The sequence below is a fragment of the Dermacentor silvarum genome, chromosome 4 (genome assembly GCF_013339745.2).
Source record: "Dermacentor silvarum isolate Dsil-2018 chromosome 4, BIME_Dsil_1.4, whole genome shotgun sequence".
Classification (NCBI taxonomy): Eukaryota; Metazoa; Arthropoda; class Arachnida; order Ixodida; family Ixodidae; genus Dermacentor; species Dermacentor silvarum.
In genome coordinates, this window is record NC_051157.2 from 134,011,852 (window position 1) to 134,030,171 (window position 18,320).

Sequence of the window (18,320 nt, forward strand, 5' to 3'; positions counted from 1 at the left end):
TTACTCTGAGAGGCATGCCAGTCTGACGCAACTACCGATATAGCTCAGAGATATAACGTGGAACGAGAGCTGACGCTAGGTATTTATTTCTCTATCTGGAGATTTGGGGATCTGTATAGTGATAAATATAGCTGATACAAAGTATCGAACAGCATGTAAAAAAATAGGTAAAGCAATGAACGGAACTAGTTGGTGGAGATTCACGATTTTGTTGCGCTTAGCATTACACTGACGGCAAGGAATAAAGAATGAATATAAAACAACGAAAAGTGGCTCGGACACGCCACATCATCACATGTCATCCATCACCTGGTCATATCTTATATCCCCCCCCCCCCCAATCACCGTGTATATCAGCGTGTTCCCTAAGAGTATTAAACGAGTTGGTAGTTTGCGCCATGTACGGTCACTTTTCGTTCTTTCATGTTCGTTCTTTAGTCCTTCGATCATTGTAACACTAAGCTCAACACAATCATCAATAAAAAAGTTTGTGAAATAGAATTGAAACACACTTCGCGAAATTGAAGCTCTTACATGAAGAAAACACTAAGTGGGACTTTCTTGGTGTATGAAACATTTCGAAAGGCCCTTATAGATAGGTTCAATTTTATAAAGCGGAAACCATTTCTTCTCACGATATATTGTATTTCAATGAATTAATAGATTGATAAGTAAAATGTTGACTAAATAAATAATTGGGAAAAGGATCATGATGGTCATCTTTGTAAAAACAATTTTTCTTAGGGGAAGTACACTATAATCACTAAACGTGAACTATTGTTTAAACATTTGAATGTTATTCACACGGTAGGATTGGTCGGAGCGGCTTTATAATAACTTTCTCTGGTTTTTCGTGCAATGTCGCTATTTGAAGCGGTATGAGCCTTCTATAGAAGATGAAAGCACAATAGCCTGGGGACGGGAGGGAAGCAGGAGAAAATTAGAATAACTTTAGACAAAAAGAACGCCAGTTCTACAGCAAACCTTTAATTTTATTGTATGCTTTCCACTAAGTACGCTACCTGGCATGCCTTTTGGAATATAACATACTTGGCATACAGGCTGCGACGTACGCTAACGCAATCATGTTTTTTTTTTTTGATGCAGCGACTATGACGGCAGTCCCAGAAGAGCCCTCCACCATCAGTACTTCTGAAGCGACAGTCACAGGTAATGATTCTTTCTTATTGTTTTAGCTTACTCTGAGAGGCATGCCAGTCTGACGCTACTACCGATATAGCTCAGAGATATAACATGGAACGAGAGCTTACGCTAGGTATTTATTTCTCTATCTGGAGGTTTGGGGATCTGTATAGTGATAAATATCATCATCATCATCAAGTTGGAATACGCAAGTTGGAATACGCTAGCGCAAGACAGGGGTAATTGGAGATCGCAGGCAGAGGCCTTCGTCCTGCAGTGGACATAAAATATAGGCTGATGATGATGATGATGATATGATAGTGATAAATATAGCTGATACAAAGTATCGAACAGCATATAAAAAATTACGGTAAAGCAATGAACGGGACTAGTTGGTGGAGATTCACGATTGTGTTGCGCTTAGCATTACACTGACGGAAGGAATAAAGAATGAACATAAAACAACGAAAAGTGGCTCGGACACGCCACATCATCACATGTCATCACCTGGTCATATCTTATATCCCCCCCCCCCCAATCACCATGTATATCAGCGTGTTCCCTAAGAGTATTAAACGAGTTGGTAGTTTGCGCCATGTACGGACACTTTTCGTTCTTTCATGTTGAATCTTTAGTCCTTCCATCAGTACAATACTAAGCTCAACACAATCATCAATAAAATAAGTTTTTGAGATATTATTCAAATACACACCTCGCGAAATTGAAGCTCTGGCATCAAGAAAACACTAAGGAGTGTGACTTTCTTGATGTATGAAACATTATGAAAGGCACTTACAGATAGGTTAAATTTATAAAGCAGAAATCTTTTAGCTCAAGATATATTGTAATCCAACGAATTAATGAATTATTAAGTAAATGAGTAACAAAATAAATAATTGGGAAGTGGGTCATGATTGTCTTATATGTCAAAAAACAGTTTTACTCGAGGGAAGTAAACTATAATCACTAAACGCGAACTTTGAAACATGATAACGCTATTCACTTTCTAGGAATGATCGGCGAGGCTTTATAATAGCTTTCCCAGTTTTTATGAAATTTAGTAATTTGAAGCGGAATGAACCTTCGGATAGAATATTGAAGATGCGCAAGAACCTGGGGGCGGGAGAACAGAGAGATGAAATTGCAATAAATTATTACAAGACGCACGTAGAGTTAGTTCTACAGCAAAGCTTGAATTGTATTCTGGGCTTTTAACTGAGGAAAGCTACATGGCATGCCTGCTGTGACCTAATGTACTTGGCACGCATGCTGTAACGTATGCTAATGCAATCATTTTCCTCTTGCGCAGCGACCATGACATCAGTTCCAGAGCAGCCATCCACAATAAGGACTTCTGAAGCCTCAGTCACAGGCAATGATACTTTCTTATGGTTTTAGCTTACTGTAAGAGACATCCCAATCTGAAGCCTCTATTTGTGTAGCTTTGAGATACAGGGTTGAACTACCGCTTACGCTAGGCATTTATTTCTTTATCTGGAGATCTGAGGATCTGTATATTGATAAAAATAGCTTATACAAAATGTGGAACATCAATAAAAGAAGTTTGTGAGATATTATTGCAGCACACTTTTCGAAATTTAAGCTCTTGCCTCAAGAAATTACAAAAATTCCACTTTCTTGAAGTATGAAACACTTCGAAAGGCACTTATAGATAAGCTCATTTTGATAACGCTGAAATCTTTTCAGCTCGAGATATATTGTAGTCTAATGAATAAATAAATTGTAAGTAAAAGAGTCATAAAGAAATGAGAAAAGGATCATGGTCGTCTTATATGCAAGACCAGTTTTGATTAGGGGAGGTACGCTATAATTACTAAATGTAAGCTTTCAAACATAATAGTGCTATTCGCGCGCTAGGAGTACTCGAAGAGGCTTTGTAATACCTTTGTATATTTTTTCATAAAATGTCAGGAATTTTTCAAGGACTCCTTGTTGTGAAGCATGCATGATGCCTGTAGAAAGCGTGGAACATGTGCACATAATGGCTAGAAAATGAAGAGCTCTAGGAATGGTAAAGGCTCCGAATTGTACAGGGACTGTATAGCATTACAGTTGAGATTAAGAGTTGAGTAAATTAGGGTAGTTCGCGCAATGTTTTGAGCACATAACTGGCGCTTTAGTAGAGTAACAGTGCACAAGGGTATTAAATGGCAGAGGATTACGTGGTGCAGTAAGACTCGAACGCCCCACAAAAAAAACTAATTAAATGATTTATGTAGGTGATGGAGATTGGTAAATTAGTCCGTCGTCCTATAAGGAGCGTAATTAGGATGATGAAGATCCTACTGATAACGATCACGGCTGCCGAAGTTTCGATATTCAATGCGAAGACTGCCAGCCAAAGCCAGCTGACAACTCTACTTTGACACCACCCTGCTAAGTCAAAAGGAGAGTTGTACCGCTTGGCACGCTTCACAGTAGCTGTCTGCACAATCAGGTAAATTCAGCCAAGAATTGAGGCGAATTGATTCCAGCTTACATGGCGGTTTCCGAATGTTCAGGCAGCAGAACTGGATATTTATGAGGATTTTGTGTTTGTTATCCAATATAAACGTGCGCCATAAAATTGGTAAATAAGACATTCATTATGATCATTATTTTATTAGTGAACTGATTGCGTAGGTTTTTCTTGCAAATGCTGTCCGACTGGGCTCATAGTTAAGTTGTAGTGACGTGATTCGAGTTACATTTGTGAGCTTCTTTTAAATTGATCAAAGTAAAAGAAAACACTGTAGAGAGTTGCCTCTCTGCAATTTTTTACGTTTGAAATACACGTAGATGTGTCATGAAAGGCTAGGAAAAGTTGACAGTATTGATACCTCAGCTAAAAAGCCACCGCCATTGCCGCTTGCTGGAAATGACGATGAAGCCAACGTTAAGAAAAGTGTCACAGCTTCACACGAAAGCGAAGTATCAATAGAGATAGCAACTTAGTAGAGAGCTATATGGAGTGAGGATAGTAGTTTTATCAGCTGTATAAACTTGGACATGCAGCAGCACCAGCAACACGCAAAACTGTTGTCGACGCCGTCGCCATTTTGCCCGTGTTCCCACCGAACGCGCGCGGCATTGGTGACTGTAACCAGGGCCTCTGGGGGCGGCTCGGAGGTTTTCGACGAGATCAGAACGGGAAACTCGTCGAGCAGCGTCGGAAGTCTTTACCACATTCCGATAGCATTTATATGGACACTCCAAAGCGAATTCTGCGTCGCCGTCGCCGTCGCCGTGAGGTTCCGTATGACGTCAACGGCGATGAAATCGTCGCCGCGCTCCGGACGCTGTATGTGCGAGTGAAAGGGCGCGAGGGACGCACGCTTTCACGGGGAACGAACGCACGTCGGAGAGCAAACGGGCGTTCAGCGCCGTGCTCCCTGAAGCGTCTCTTTCCCTCCTTTCCATATATAGAGAACAAAGGCGACTTATTCCGTTGCTCGAAAGGCTGTGAGAGGACGGGAGGGAGGGAGGGGAGGCTACGTTTAGCTGTGGCACCAAAAGTCAACACCAATGAATGTTTCAGGTAAAATGATATAAGTGCACCATGTACACTGTTTCTTCTTGAATAATAGTACAAGACATGACATGATTACCCTATCGCCTTTGTTCACTCATCTATTTATGCACGAAATATACTTTAGAGCTCCTCTCGCAAATAAATGGGCATACATTTAAATATATGAGGACCGTAACAAAGAACCATTTATTTTTCAATAAGTCTTCAAATCTCGAGAACCACTGCTATTATGCTCGATGTGTGTACTGGGTTATGTTGCAGTGTTTATTGAACAACATTTAGTACGGACAGTGGTTGTTCAAATGTTTCATTTATCTTTCAGAACAATCAACGCTTTGTTACCGAAGAGGATACCACAATGGCTTGTCACGGCTACTGAGCCGCCGAGTGCTGTGCCATCGGTAACGCCTGTCGAATGCTCTCATGGCCAGTTCGACTGTGGCGATGACACCACCTGCATCCCGTCTTTCTTATGGTGTGACGGCATAAGAGATTGTCCAAATGGACTTGACGAAGACTGCAGTACGTGGCTTCTCATGAAAACGTTGACCCCTTTAACTAGCTAGTAGTTCACAAGGTTTTTAGAACGCAAAGCTAACAACACCCTTCAGTTTTCTCACTGCGGGAGGGCGAGCAAATTATTTTGGCTTTCATTGGCATCCGAGCTTCTACTATAAGGAACATCCAGAGAAAATACTGACAATTCAAGCCGGAGATATTGGCAAAATTAGGCTAAATATTAGTTATGACGGTATTTAGGCCCTGTAAAGACAACATGCAAAACGTAAATGAGAAAATATCTGCCAGAATGGTGAGAATTCTAATCACGGAAAGATAAAACAGTAATAAAACGAGGTCTTCGCAATAGTGACACAAATTCAACCAAATTTACTGTCCTTGTTGATAGAAATGACAGGTAAATTTGTGTGTATGGTTGGTTTTTCTAAGCATCCTGCGCGATTATATTGCATATATTGAAATACTTGACTCTGTATCTTGCGTCTCTAAGTGTTACACAGTGGTAGAAAGTCTTAGTGCACCATATATTTGAAGTGTCATGAGTGGTTTGCTAGTAAAGGTGCGGCTGTTCGCCTCTCTTAAGTTCCTGGAACTGTTACGCTCATTACAACGTTCACAATGCATATGGTGTGTTTAATTACGACTAGTATTTCATTATTGACGCCTTAATAATACACTATATAGCTTCCAGGTATCAGTGGTACCGTTGTCACTTACAGCCTCCAGCACCTTTTGGCAAGCTTCACAATTCATTTTGACAATTGTGTGCATTGGTGATCTATAATAACGTAAGAACGCTCCCTAATCTTCTAGACGAACTTCTCCTGTGTGCGATTAACGGCATGTTCCAGTCACCTTGGAAACTTGGCTGATCTTCATTTCGCCTGCTGCAGAACATTACATATTGTTGTAAATTATGCTGCATGCTACAATTTCTTCTATCTTTCTTTTGTAGGTTCCTGAAATAAAGCGATTAACTTTTGAACTAAGGGTAATTGATGCTAGCGTTTATTACATTTTCACTTTAGGTACCATGAACGTGTGCAAAGAAAATGAGTTCTACTGCCCAAGCCGATCTCCCAGCGACTGTCTTCCAAGTTCAGTCCTCTGCGATGGTACTGATGACTGCCTAGGTGGTGCGGACGAGTCTCTTTGCGAAGGTGTGTAGCCTATGCAGCTAACTATGTATTAGATTGTATCATAGAAAGCTGAGCTTTTCAACAAAAAGTGTGGTACAGGAAATGCAGCACAGTATCTTAGAACAGTGGGCATTGGTCATGCACTGTAAGAATTTCTTCGGGTGCCTTATTTCAAGCACCATATAAAAGCTTCTAATTCTCTTCATCCCTTAGCAGCCCATAGGTGGAGAGAAGGGTTTAAAACGGACGCTAGATGAACACAGTGGTGCCGCATATATTTATATCTATGAACAGTTCACATAAATCAGTTGTTATTGTGATCCATGAATATGCGCATGTGGCTCGCGAAATCGTGAAATACCCTGTGACTAACACTTTTTTCTCATTTTTGCACACATCTCTGCGTACACCTAACCAGTGAAATTATTATCTTAGCCACCTCAAACATATGTAGTTTTCGACAACTCGTTCAATTTCTCACCTGTCTGATGAATTTGGCTCATGTCACAAGCTAAACTGCAGGACTATTTCTTGAACATCACCTTTTTTAGCTGCTGCTGCTGGTTTAACCTAATGTTCTAATAGTTCAGAGAAGAAATTACTAAAGTATTATTGCGCAACAAAAAGACATGGACGGGAAAGAAGAACGCACACACCAAGCGTAATTTGTGCCTGGTGTGTGTGTTCTCTCCCGTCCATGTCTTTTTGTTTCGCAATAATACTTTACGAATGGATTACCAACTTGCCCGGAATGCAGCCCTCATTAAGTTCAGAGAAGAAACTTGGGTTCGGAAATGCACTCACAAAGGCGCGGAAAGTAGCAAGTTTCATGCTCTCACTCGAGATTGTAGCTCATAGCTCTGCAGCTCGGTTGCATTGCACTCGAGTAACGTCATATAAGAGAAGCCCCGTTTTAGTTCCTCTGCCACTTGGGTTTCCATTTGTGCGATTGAATAATTATGGAAGCCTTAGTTAATTTTGAGAATACAGGGTAGTTTTATACTACGCTATGGCTGTAACCTGAAAAAAAACATCCTCAGATTGCTGAAAATTCTCGAGATTTGTGATTACGGTGTCAGTCGTAACCCCTGTCTTGGTTTCAGATGCTAACCCAAGTAACGCAAAATGTTGCCATAACGTTCTCTGAATGTGCACAAATGTCGGCGTATAACGTTGCCTACATGCTGCTAATGTCCTCTTTTTGATCGCCAGACAACGTTGGGTCGTAACGTTGTGGCAGCGTTGAGCAGCACATTCACGACGTTAACATAACGTTACCAGAACTTCCTGGCAACGTAATGTGGATGTTGCCTTTTGTCACTTGAGCTTTCAGGCAACGTTCGTATGTGACGTCGAAGCAACACTCAACTGACATTGCAGAATATTTGTAGACATGCATAACAGCAGTGCTGTCAGCATGACATGGCTGACAGCACCGCAAACCCTTAAATTTATATTTGCTTGACAGATAATTTACTCTAGTAGTTTTCATGTTGCATATGCATGAAAATGTGAAACAAGAATTAGTGAAAAACAGCATCTATTACGTATATATCTTGTGTAGCTTACCAAGATATCTGTGTACCTTACCTTGTGGTAAGATACACTATATACGTAAAATAATGCTGTTTTCACCAGTTCTTGCTTACGACATGAAAACTACTAGAATGCATTATCTGTCAAGCAACTATAAATTTAAGGGTTTGCGGTGCTGTCAGCCGTGTAATGCTGACAGCACTGCTGTACAGGCAGCTCATCTGTCTTGCACTATATATAGTACCAACGTGCCCTAAGCCAGAATCTTTAAAGTGTTTCACATGGTGGTTTGCCTGACTTGTCTTGCTGTTGTCCATAGCAAGCATATAAATGCTAACTGCAAGTAAAAGTGCACAATGCAAAGCTGCGAAGTGGTTCATAAGAACAATTTTTCATTTTGGCTATAACAGCAAGAGAAGCAGCATGCACGTCCAATGTGCAGAGGTTCTCGTATAAAGGTTCTCGCAGCAGGAAAGTAAATATATTCCACAAATGTTCATTTCCTTAAACATATCATTTAAGCTTAGACCACAGAAAAAAATCAGTCTTTGCTTCCGACTTACTGCTCTAAAAATCATGTGTCGGTAGCTGCATGTGCTTTCAAGAAATTGCATAATAGCCAACATCAGCTGCTAAGAACAAATGCTAGTATGTAGGAATTGTTTGTGCAGGAGGAATATGTGGTGGTTGAATATGCACCCATGAATATGCATTGGTCCAACTTAAATAATAGTGAATGCCATAGACAAACCTCGTTATAATGTCAAACCATGCATTTATTTACTGTCTGCTTACATCATCCTGGCAAACAAATGACACTTATATAACAGTAACTTAAAAACTGATAACACACTGATAACACACTTAAATATATTTTCTATTAAACATCAAGGTCTTCTATCGCATATTAAGACTCTACTAACAGCTACAACTACAACACAATATATTTTGCTTTCCCATGTAGGTCAGACTTCGAAATTTTTTGCTTTTTGTCGAGTTCCCTTATTTTAAATGGCAGAACACAATTTATACTTCTTAATAAAAGCACAAATACTGTCCTCCTTCACTTTGTAATGTACAACACAACACAGTAACATACCAACAACACAACACAGTAACACAACACAGTAACTTGCAGACATGGCAGCAAGTGTGAAGTAGTCAACACAGCCCAAGGCGTAGAGTAACAGAAAGTCATCCAAGCACTGACAGCCAGCCATCACTTTTGCAGAGGATGGCCAGCAGCACAAGTGATGCACACATGCCTCCCTCGGTAGCTTCACTTGCATCCAGACCTCACTAGTTTCCAAGCCAATAATGCGGTAACCTGCAGAGACATCAATTACATCAAACTATAAAGTGCCATCTGAAACACTGAAGTAAGCCATGTTTACTGTGAAAACAGGCTGTAAAAATGCTTACAAACAACTTAAGCTTCGCATAACTGTGAAACAAACAATAGTGACTTTACACAGGAGAATAATGCAAAACATCAAAAAGCAAAATTTCAGTAAAACCTAACCATTATAGCTGTAAGTTTGGACACAAGAGCAAGGAAAGCACAAAAAACAATGCCCACAACTTCCTTTATTGCGCTAAGCAGTTAAGACGTTAGTATCAATATATTCCTTTCACATAAAGCTTCCTTGCAATGCCACGGCTGCTTGTTACATACAGTTCAGTCTTTGAAGAAAACAAAAATTAACAAATGATGTGAATGCTCTACCACGGTACCAAAAACACATTTCATTCGTGATGAAAGAAAGTTCCAATGAGTGAGTGATAAAATTGACTTGTTGGTACAACATATTGGTCAATTGCAGCACAGATATTGACAGAAAAGACGAGACAATAGACGTGTGCTGACTTCCAACAAAAAGCTTTATTTTCAGCGACCCATGTTTATAGCCGTCACTCATCACATTGCACACGCGCAATTCACACCCTTAGGAAGGTCAACTCTGTCTGATAAGTGCACAGATGCTGACACACACAGAGCCAAGTCGCGCAATCTTTTCAGCTTCAATAATTTCACGTGTTAGTTGATCACCGCTACTGCTGACAACAGTACACCGAGCAAACAATGGTTCACAGGCACATGAACTGCAACAACATGCAAGCCAACTGTCATGCACGTTTTTCTTGACATTGTAGAGTGTTCTCTCAGCTGGTCATTGATACAGCGTCCTGTTTGGCCTATGTACTGTTTACCACAAGAAAGAGGCGTACAGTTATTCATGTTGATAACATAGGTGACGAACAGATTTTTGTGCTTTTTGTTACACTTGTGTGCTGCGCTGAAACATTTCCTTTGATTACACAACTTTATAAGCTTCTGAGGTGCAAAGAAGACAACTTTAACTTTGGAACGATCTGCAGTTTTCACGATATTGTGAGACAGCTTATGAATGTATGGTATGACAGCCACTTTAAGTCTGTCAGATGGAGTGATCACATGGCAACCACTCGGTGCATGCGCTTTTCAGAGTAGAGGTCAAGTGTTCACTGCATCTGACAGACATAAAACTGGCCGTCATACCCTACATTCATAAGCTCTCACAATATCAAGAAAATTGCATATCATTCTAAAGTTGTGTAATCAAAGGCAATGTCACAGCACGCCACACATATGCAACAAAACACCAAATTCCGTTTGTCACCTGTGTTAGCAACGTGGTTTATTGTATCCCCCTTGTGGTAAACAGTATATACGTCAAATGAGACACTGTATCAATCACCGGCTCAGAGAACACTTATACAATGTCAAGAAAAATGTGCGTGACAGTAGGCTTGAATGTCACTGCAGTTCGTGTGACTGTGGACCATCGTTTGCTCAGTGTACTGTTTCCAGCAGAAGCAGTGATCAACTAACACGTAAAATAATTGAGGCTGAAAAGATTTCGCGACTTGGCTCTGTGTGTATCAGCACACCTTCTGTACACTTGTCAGACAGAGTTTACTTTCTTCCTAAGTGTGCGAATTGCGCATGTGCAATGCAGTGACTGACGGCTATAAACATGGGCCAGCAAAAATAAAGCTTTTTGTTAAAGAGTTGCCGCATGTCTCTCGTCTTGACTCTTCTGTTGTTGCCTACATCTGCACTGCAATTCAGTGCCTGAACGACCAGCTACAACTACGCTACAGGTGTTGCATATGGGGAGAAGGGTTGAATATTGCTCTACACCGCAAAAGTTGTCGTTGCTATCCGCGGATGACGAATACGGAAGTTCTGGCCGTGGAAAAACCAAATTAGAACGCGAGCTTTTGGAAGCGGTGTTAATAGAAAATTCTGGACCTGATAAGTAGGTTAGCGCCACTTCGCAGGCAATTTTAAACAAAGAAATGCAACTCATGAGTAGCCAGAAATAAGCTGGTTTGTTAATTCTGCTTTTGTTTTTTCTTGGGCTACCTAAACGCGAAAAACTTTGTCACTCGATTGAACCGCTCGGCCAAAACCAAGCATGAGAAGATGATTTTTTCTCCTCAGGGGCACCACATTTTGAAAGATATGCATCAAATGCATCTGAAAAGTTAATCATTTCGGTGCAATACATGCATTGTTACAAACATTACAAAAACTTGAAAAAATGTGAATGATACTTACTACCCACAGCTTCCAATTTATCGGGGCTCAATGTCGGCTTCTCAACAGCACTGCCGTCCTTCAAGCACCGACAAGGAGCCCCTGTGACGCTCCTACGCCGAGCGCCAGGGCTCCCCACATCAGTTATGCCAGTTCTTTGCAGAACAGGGAATCCCGGCGATGGCACTGGAGCAGGCCCCAGTTATCGTTGCCAATGTATACAACATTTCCTAGGTGTACCTGCAATAAAAGATGGCAGAGACACATTAAGACTGCTTACGTGTGGGAACGTGAAAGCACCTTTAGTCAACCAAATGGCTGCAATGTGACGTGCACAGTGTGACACGCACTAGGCACACCTTAAGTCAGCCAGAACCAAAGAGCTGCCGTGGCGTAAGGGAAGCATGCTCCTTTCACACTCCAGGTTCTATTCCTACCCAGTCTGCACAACTTTCTTATTAAAGCAATTAATTTGCTTTGTTTACATGAACCTACCTAAATTTGACATTACTCAAGCGTTTTGATGTGCTTTTATTGCTTGTGCAATAGGCTATCGGTTTTATGTCAATAAGTGCTGTTAGCAAAAATAAATATGTCTAACCGTGCGATAAATGTAACCGGAAATGGCAGGTATGTCCAGTGGCATTAGTGGGGGGGCTGCAAACAAAATTATATAGCTTACCCTGTTTCAAGCTTATTTTAAAGAGCAGTTTCAGTGAGCCCAAGTAGAGTCAGCTTTTTGCAGTGCAGAAACAGATACAGTTTGTGCCAGCCAACCAGATGAAGAGCTGTCCTAGTAACTGTCTCTAATCACCCTCTCAGCAATTAGTGATAGCCAAAGTAGAGCTTGTATCTCTACAACTGACACATGTCCCATTTCCTTAATGTGGTATTCGTCACTGATTTTGATGGTCAATTGGTTGCCATAGATGAACAATCGAAATTTGGCGTGCAGCACCAGTCGTGTTAGTGCATCATCAAGTGGCACGAACATATTTCTCCCTTGAGTGAATTATGGTGCTCTCCTGGGCACATGTTGAGGCACCAGCCAGTCTGCCCCATGTACATTTGACTGAATATATACATGATCAAAGGAACAGACTGCTACCCCTGACGAACACAAGACAAATTGGGTTGCATCTTTAACTCAGCAAGCCTCAATTCTCATGTGGACTGCTATGCATGCACATTTCCAGTGAAAAATAAAGTAGGCAGGATATGCACGACAGTTCACAAGTGAATTCAGAAAGGCGAGCAGGCAAGGGAGGTTTGCTTGGTTAAAGATACCACCAAATTTGTCTAGTGTGTATGAGAGGCAGCTCACTGTATTTCTTTCACACCTGGTCAAATGTATAACGAGCAGACTGGCCAGTAACTAAAGGTGCCAAATAAATTCCCATATTTCACTCAAGAGACCAGCTTGCTCGTCCAGTTTGGCCGTGCATTGCCGCGAAAGGACTTCAGACTGGATTAAGATCATCTGTTTTCACCTACGGTGAAAAATTCACACGACAGATCAGTGAGGCATGCCACATAAACAAGACATGCGAGCTAGACCCCATGATCAATTCATGAAATAAAAGGCGTCCTTACTAGATGACAAGTGATTGAAGTTAGTCTGCACCCCCCCCCCATATTTACTTTCCTTTTTACACAAATACCATTTATTGTGATTTTATGCTTTTATATTACAACTTATGCCTTCCCTCTGAACGAAATTGTGCACAAAATAAGCACACATCCAGTGTTGCTATTTTTAATCCTTCCATCAAAATAAATGGTCAGTTAGCCGCAGTCATGTTGTATGGTACCCTTTTCCTCCCCATGTAAATTCTATCCTGAAAAGTTACATGAACTGACCGGCAAACTCATACGTACACTATTATTTCACCTAGCAAACACGGCTGGTTCTTAGAAAATGCACAAATACGGTGATAGGTATCTGTTGGCATACTGTAGCAATAGTAAGTGCCAGTTACCTTCGACACTAGACAGTTTGAGTATAGCATATGCAACTAATAGCGTATGCCTATACGCTATAGTACAGCGTACACTAAACAGCACACATTTATTAGTTTTAGTTAGCCTGCGAGATCTTCCGATCTCAGAGGTCATATGCCATCGTCGCACCTATCTCTCGACTTCACTGACAGGTGGCGCTGATATATGTCGGTTTCCCTCGTTAGGCTTCGTGTCGTTCGAAGCGAGAAGCGATCTCGAAAACTCCACAAGGTTAACCATATTACACTGTTGTCAAAGCGGCCTGATGGTAAGCGAAAGCTATTTACACAGTCATTTGCTACGAACGAAGCGAATTCTGCAAAAGCCAAGCCAAATTCAATTCGAAGCGGGCAGAGGGGACCACCGCCATGTTTAACGTAAACCACGCACAGACGGTAATGCTAAATCTGAGAAATAGCATGCATACGCTATCGGTCGGATAGCGTTCTGCACATGCGCAGTGATGACCCGCTATTTTATATCATACGCAATGACATAGCGTACGCTAAACTAAAACTGTCTACTGCTGCAATACTTCAGCTGTCAGGCATCTACAGTGCTTAAGACACCACAGAAGTGTAAGTGCACAACAAAAACAAGCGGCGCATCAACCATAAATTTGACTTGAGAGTAGTGACAACATAGGCTGTTTCGTGTAGCTAAAACACTAGCCAATATGTAGAAAGTATATGCACAAGTATACATACCTATAGATATTTGCCTACCTAACTTAAAACTATAAGAGCTTACAGTGCATATGATGCTTGTTCTAGACACTGGTATTTTTCAGAAAAATACTCTTAGAATTAGATATAATGCTTTTTCAATTCATCCAGCCAGTAAATGAAGTCGTACACATATCATTATAATTTGGACTTGCAGGTTGAACATATTCTGACCTGAGCAGCGCCAAGCAGAATGAATAGACCGAATGCCCACTGTGCTGACCAAATACACAGGATAAAACAGAAAATATGGAAAGGGACCCCAAAGTATTAGAAATACTTCTTGACAGCTGTAGAATTAGGGCTTGTTGGTTGATTGTCACTATTAAAATTACACTAAAGCCAATAAGACTGTTCTGTATGGTGTAGTTGAAATCAAATTCATTTGACGAGCAACATTGCAATAACCAGCAAACATGGCAAGAGCAAGCAGACATGTGCGAAATAGTGTGCTTTTTTAATAATAGAGCATCAATACAATTAACTACCTACCAGTTAGCTATGTGTTCTATGCTGTATTGACTAGAAAAAAAGAGAAAAATAATGTAACTGGACATAGACTTGCAACTGCTACAATGCCTACTTGCATGAATGGGGATAGCTTGCCAAGAATATTAAAAAATGGGAGAGAAAAAAGCAAGCTTACTAGAAAACACTTCAGAACTGTAATAACTGCAGCACAGTGAATACTGGTCTTAATGTATCATTTCAAGAAGTTTGAGCTCATCAAATGTGTATTTTCCAGTGGCAGTTATTCTTGGAACAAGACAGAAATAATCGTGAATTTGAATGTTAAACAATGGTAAGCACACTGTGTGCTTACACCTATGACATACTTGGCCCATTACACTTTGAATTCTTATATGCGCAGAAGCTGCACAAGAGTGTAGTGTAAACACTAAAAATTCGGAAATAAAATCCTACAGCATAGGAAACAGTTTCAAAACAAGAAAACCAAAATGAAAAGTGATAAATAGTGTGTACTAAGCAAAATTAAAATGTAACTTGCAGCCAAGCGATTGATGCAAGAAAAAATACTTAACATCAAGACATGTTAGGTCTACTTTTATATAGAACACAATAAGGTGTGCATAACAGCTATGAACACAAATAAACAGCAAGGTGCATAAATATTTGGCCTATTTAGTAAGCTGTGTTGACTAATGTCGATTAACTTATCCACAAATGATACCAAGATGCTATTTTTTGGAACACGTACACTACATACATACATACCTGACCCGACCATCCAGATTACACGTTGCACTACGGCAGGCATGGCCAAGGGGTCTGGTGGCTCCTCCGTTATGTGGGCACTGTTATGGGTCACAGCCTCGCCACTATAAAATAAGTTCTGTGTTAACTTATAGCAGAGGCACACAGCTTTATAAAGCTGTCAAATTGTCTAGACATGCATGGAGCATCTAAATATAGTCACAAAAACAATGTTTGCATTATTGCAGGGTGGCAACAGAGCACAAAGTAGAAGTCACTGATGAATGTCTTGATAATGGGGACCCTTTGATCACAGTAAAATTATTGACACGCAGCAGCACATAGCAAAGAAATGTTTGTTTACAAAACAATTCATTTTTTTTTCATGACTCAGTTTAACTTTCCCCTGTCATGTTTAGTTACGTATAAGGTATGTCAAAACATCTTGTCTTAAAAAGTAAGTTGGACTAGTAGCAAGCTGTGATTGCTTAATTTTTTTTTCTCTAAAACTGTCGTAAACCGAAAACTTCGTAAGCAGATATTATTTACAACGTCGAGGCAAGGAAACAAGTTTCCTTGGACAAATAGATATGAAACAAGTTTCCTTGCCATGTAAGCAAGGAAACATCATTGCAATAAGAATCGGTGAAGAGGCAAATGAGTCGTTATTATGCAACTTCAGCAGAAAAGCGGGGGCTCACGCGCCGCACGCACATGATGAACACGATTATTTTCGAACGTTATATTTCTCATCGGAAGAAAACGCTTATCAAGATTTTCAATTTCGCATCGAAGCAATAAACTTGCGTAACTAATTGCTGACAACCAGCGATCAGCAAGCATCAGCACAGGTATTACTGTTGTCGCGGGACTTCTATTTCATACGCTCGCGCACGCTATGCACACACGAGAAGCTCACACAACACGCGTGTAGTTAGCCAGCATGATTACTTACATTTTGAATGGTACGACGCGGTTGCGAAGCGCTCTCCAAGTTGCCGGTGCTGCGTCGACGATGTTACTCCCCGCATACATGCCGCTGCGTAGTGGACGAGCTGAGGCACGCCAACACACATTATTTCTTTGCGACGTCCACCTAACTTTTCAGAACGAGAACAAAGAGACCGCACTCCACGGCATAAAATCGTTGGGCCACATTTGCCTGGCGCGCCACGCATACGGCGAGTTTGCAGCATGACACAAGGTATCTTCAGGCACTTCTGTGCACGCTAACTGCGACCTACTTCATAACAGCAAACACAAAAACACACGATCAAGCAAACGCGACGCTCGTAGCACCCCGCACATACGACCGCCATCACAAAACACGGAGGAAAAACAATAGCGCCACCTGCATACTTGTGAGAATGTTGTGGCCTCTGTGATGACAAAAATATTAACCAGTACACTCGCATACTAAAAGTTTGTGCCGGGTTACACACAACTACGTATAGTTGTTGCAAGACAAAATAACCGTAGAACAATCTATATTTTAGACTATAGTTTAGCGTAGAAAGAAATTTTAAAACGTATTTTACCTTTGAATTGCTTCCGCCGTCTGCAGCCAGCATAAGCATGGCCTTTGAGATCAGCATACGTTATCCTTATCAAGCCGTCGCTGTGGCCTGATTTGAACGGTTTGGGCTGTCTCGAAGCTGACTCGAAGCCAATCCATGACGTTTAGCGATGCTGCCTACTTTTCCTACGCCGTCACTTAGTTTTAGATAACTTTCTGATGTCGTCAACATGAATTGTAGCCTCAGGAATTGTTGACACGATATCGGAGGTACAGATGTGCAGTGTTCGATGTTTCCGTGCGCGTTGTGACTGTTTCAGGCGGAAAGGATCAAATCCACGAGGGTTGATAGCTCGTGTGGCGCAGGTTACACCCGTATCGTCCGCATTTCCTTTCGTGTCGGTGTGTTGAATGTGCGCGGGTTTTGCTCCTGTCGTCCGTACCTTCTGTGTTTATCGTGCGGCTCGCGAAGATTCCTCCTAAAAAAAAACAAAAAAAAACATGTCTGCAGCAGCGTGCATGTATGTGTCCTGTGTGGTGTGTGAAACAAATGTGCGCTGGTGTACGATGTGTTTGCAGCCCTATTGGTGGCTTATAGTCCTTTGCTCTAGTGCCCTTTCTATGATGTAAACCATACGTGAACTGAAAAAAATGCACTGTTTTTCATATGGACAAGTAGATATGATCTGTGTGTATCCACTGTGCAGTGTGCATGGGTTCGTCATTTTTATGCAGCTCGTATCATAGGGCTTGGGCTAATTCATGATGGCCCTTGCTTAATGTTTCCACTTTTAGAGGCATGTGGCGTGCAAGCAGTCACAAAGTCTTGTGCATTTGGTGTGTAAGAAGGGAATACTTTTATGCGTAACTTTGTCTACTATAGGTGAACCGTTGCAACAATTAGCATTTTTTCCATGTGAATGCTTCTGCCATTTGATATAATTTGTAGCAGATCTTATCTGTGGAGAAGCATAATAAACATCATTTAACATGGTGTTCCTTAGAAGATATTAATTACTGCATAACCACTATACATCTCCATACCTCACTGTATGATAAAGATGAATGTTCAGTTGAAAATGAAAATATCTTATAGTTGCATGAACGTATACATGCGAAATGCTACAGCAGCCTGGCATCACATTAATGTCAATATTGGTGACATCCGGCAACGTTCTGGGAACGTGCTGTTTTGTAACGTTGCTAGATTGATACCATTTACACGTTAAATTGATGTTTACATGCAACGTTGACACAACGTGGGTGTCAGGACGTTGTTGTGACATTTATTTATGACATCACTTGAACGTACAGCTGGCAACGTACATTCAACGTTGAGGTTGGCTGTTTAACGTTGCCTGACATTTGTTACAATCAGGCAACGTTTACGCTACGTTCTGTGTTACTTGGG

The 18,320-nt window shown here is 41.1% G+C and overlaps 1 protein-coding gene and 1 long non-coding RNA gene across 2 annotated transcripts in view; one reads left to right on the forward strand and one right to left on the reverse strand.

Moving 5' to 3' along the window:
* Positions 1-2,750, forward strand: part of LOC119448913 (MAM and LDL-receptor class A domain-containing protein 1-like) — an 85,141-nt gene extending 82,391 nt beyond the window's left edge. The window contains exons 26-27 of the mRNA XM_049666101.1: positions 1,108-1,170; positions 2,453-2,750. Of these exons, the coding sequence (XP_049522058.1) occupies positions 1,108-1,170; positions 2,453-2,541 (152 nt within the window). The 3' untranslated portion in view covers positions 2,542-2,750. The remainder of the gene's footprint in view (positions 1-1,107; positions 1,171-2,452) is intronic.
* A 5,886-nt stretch (positions 2,751-8,636) lies between these two features.
* Positions 8,637-15,569, reverse strand: LOC125945205 (uncharacterized). The gene is made up of 3 exons (XR_007466692.1): positions 15,415-15,569; positions 11,474-11,692; positions 8,637-9,196 (listed from the first exon to the last, which is right to left on the reverse strand). It is a non-coding gene; the product is annotated as an uncharacterized LOC125945205 (long non-coding RNA).
* Between the last annotated feature and the right edge of the window lie 2,751 nt (positions 15,570-18,320).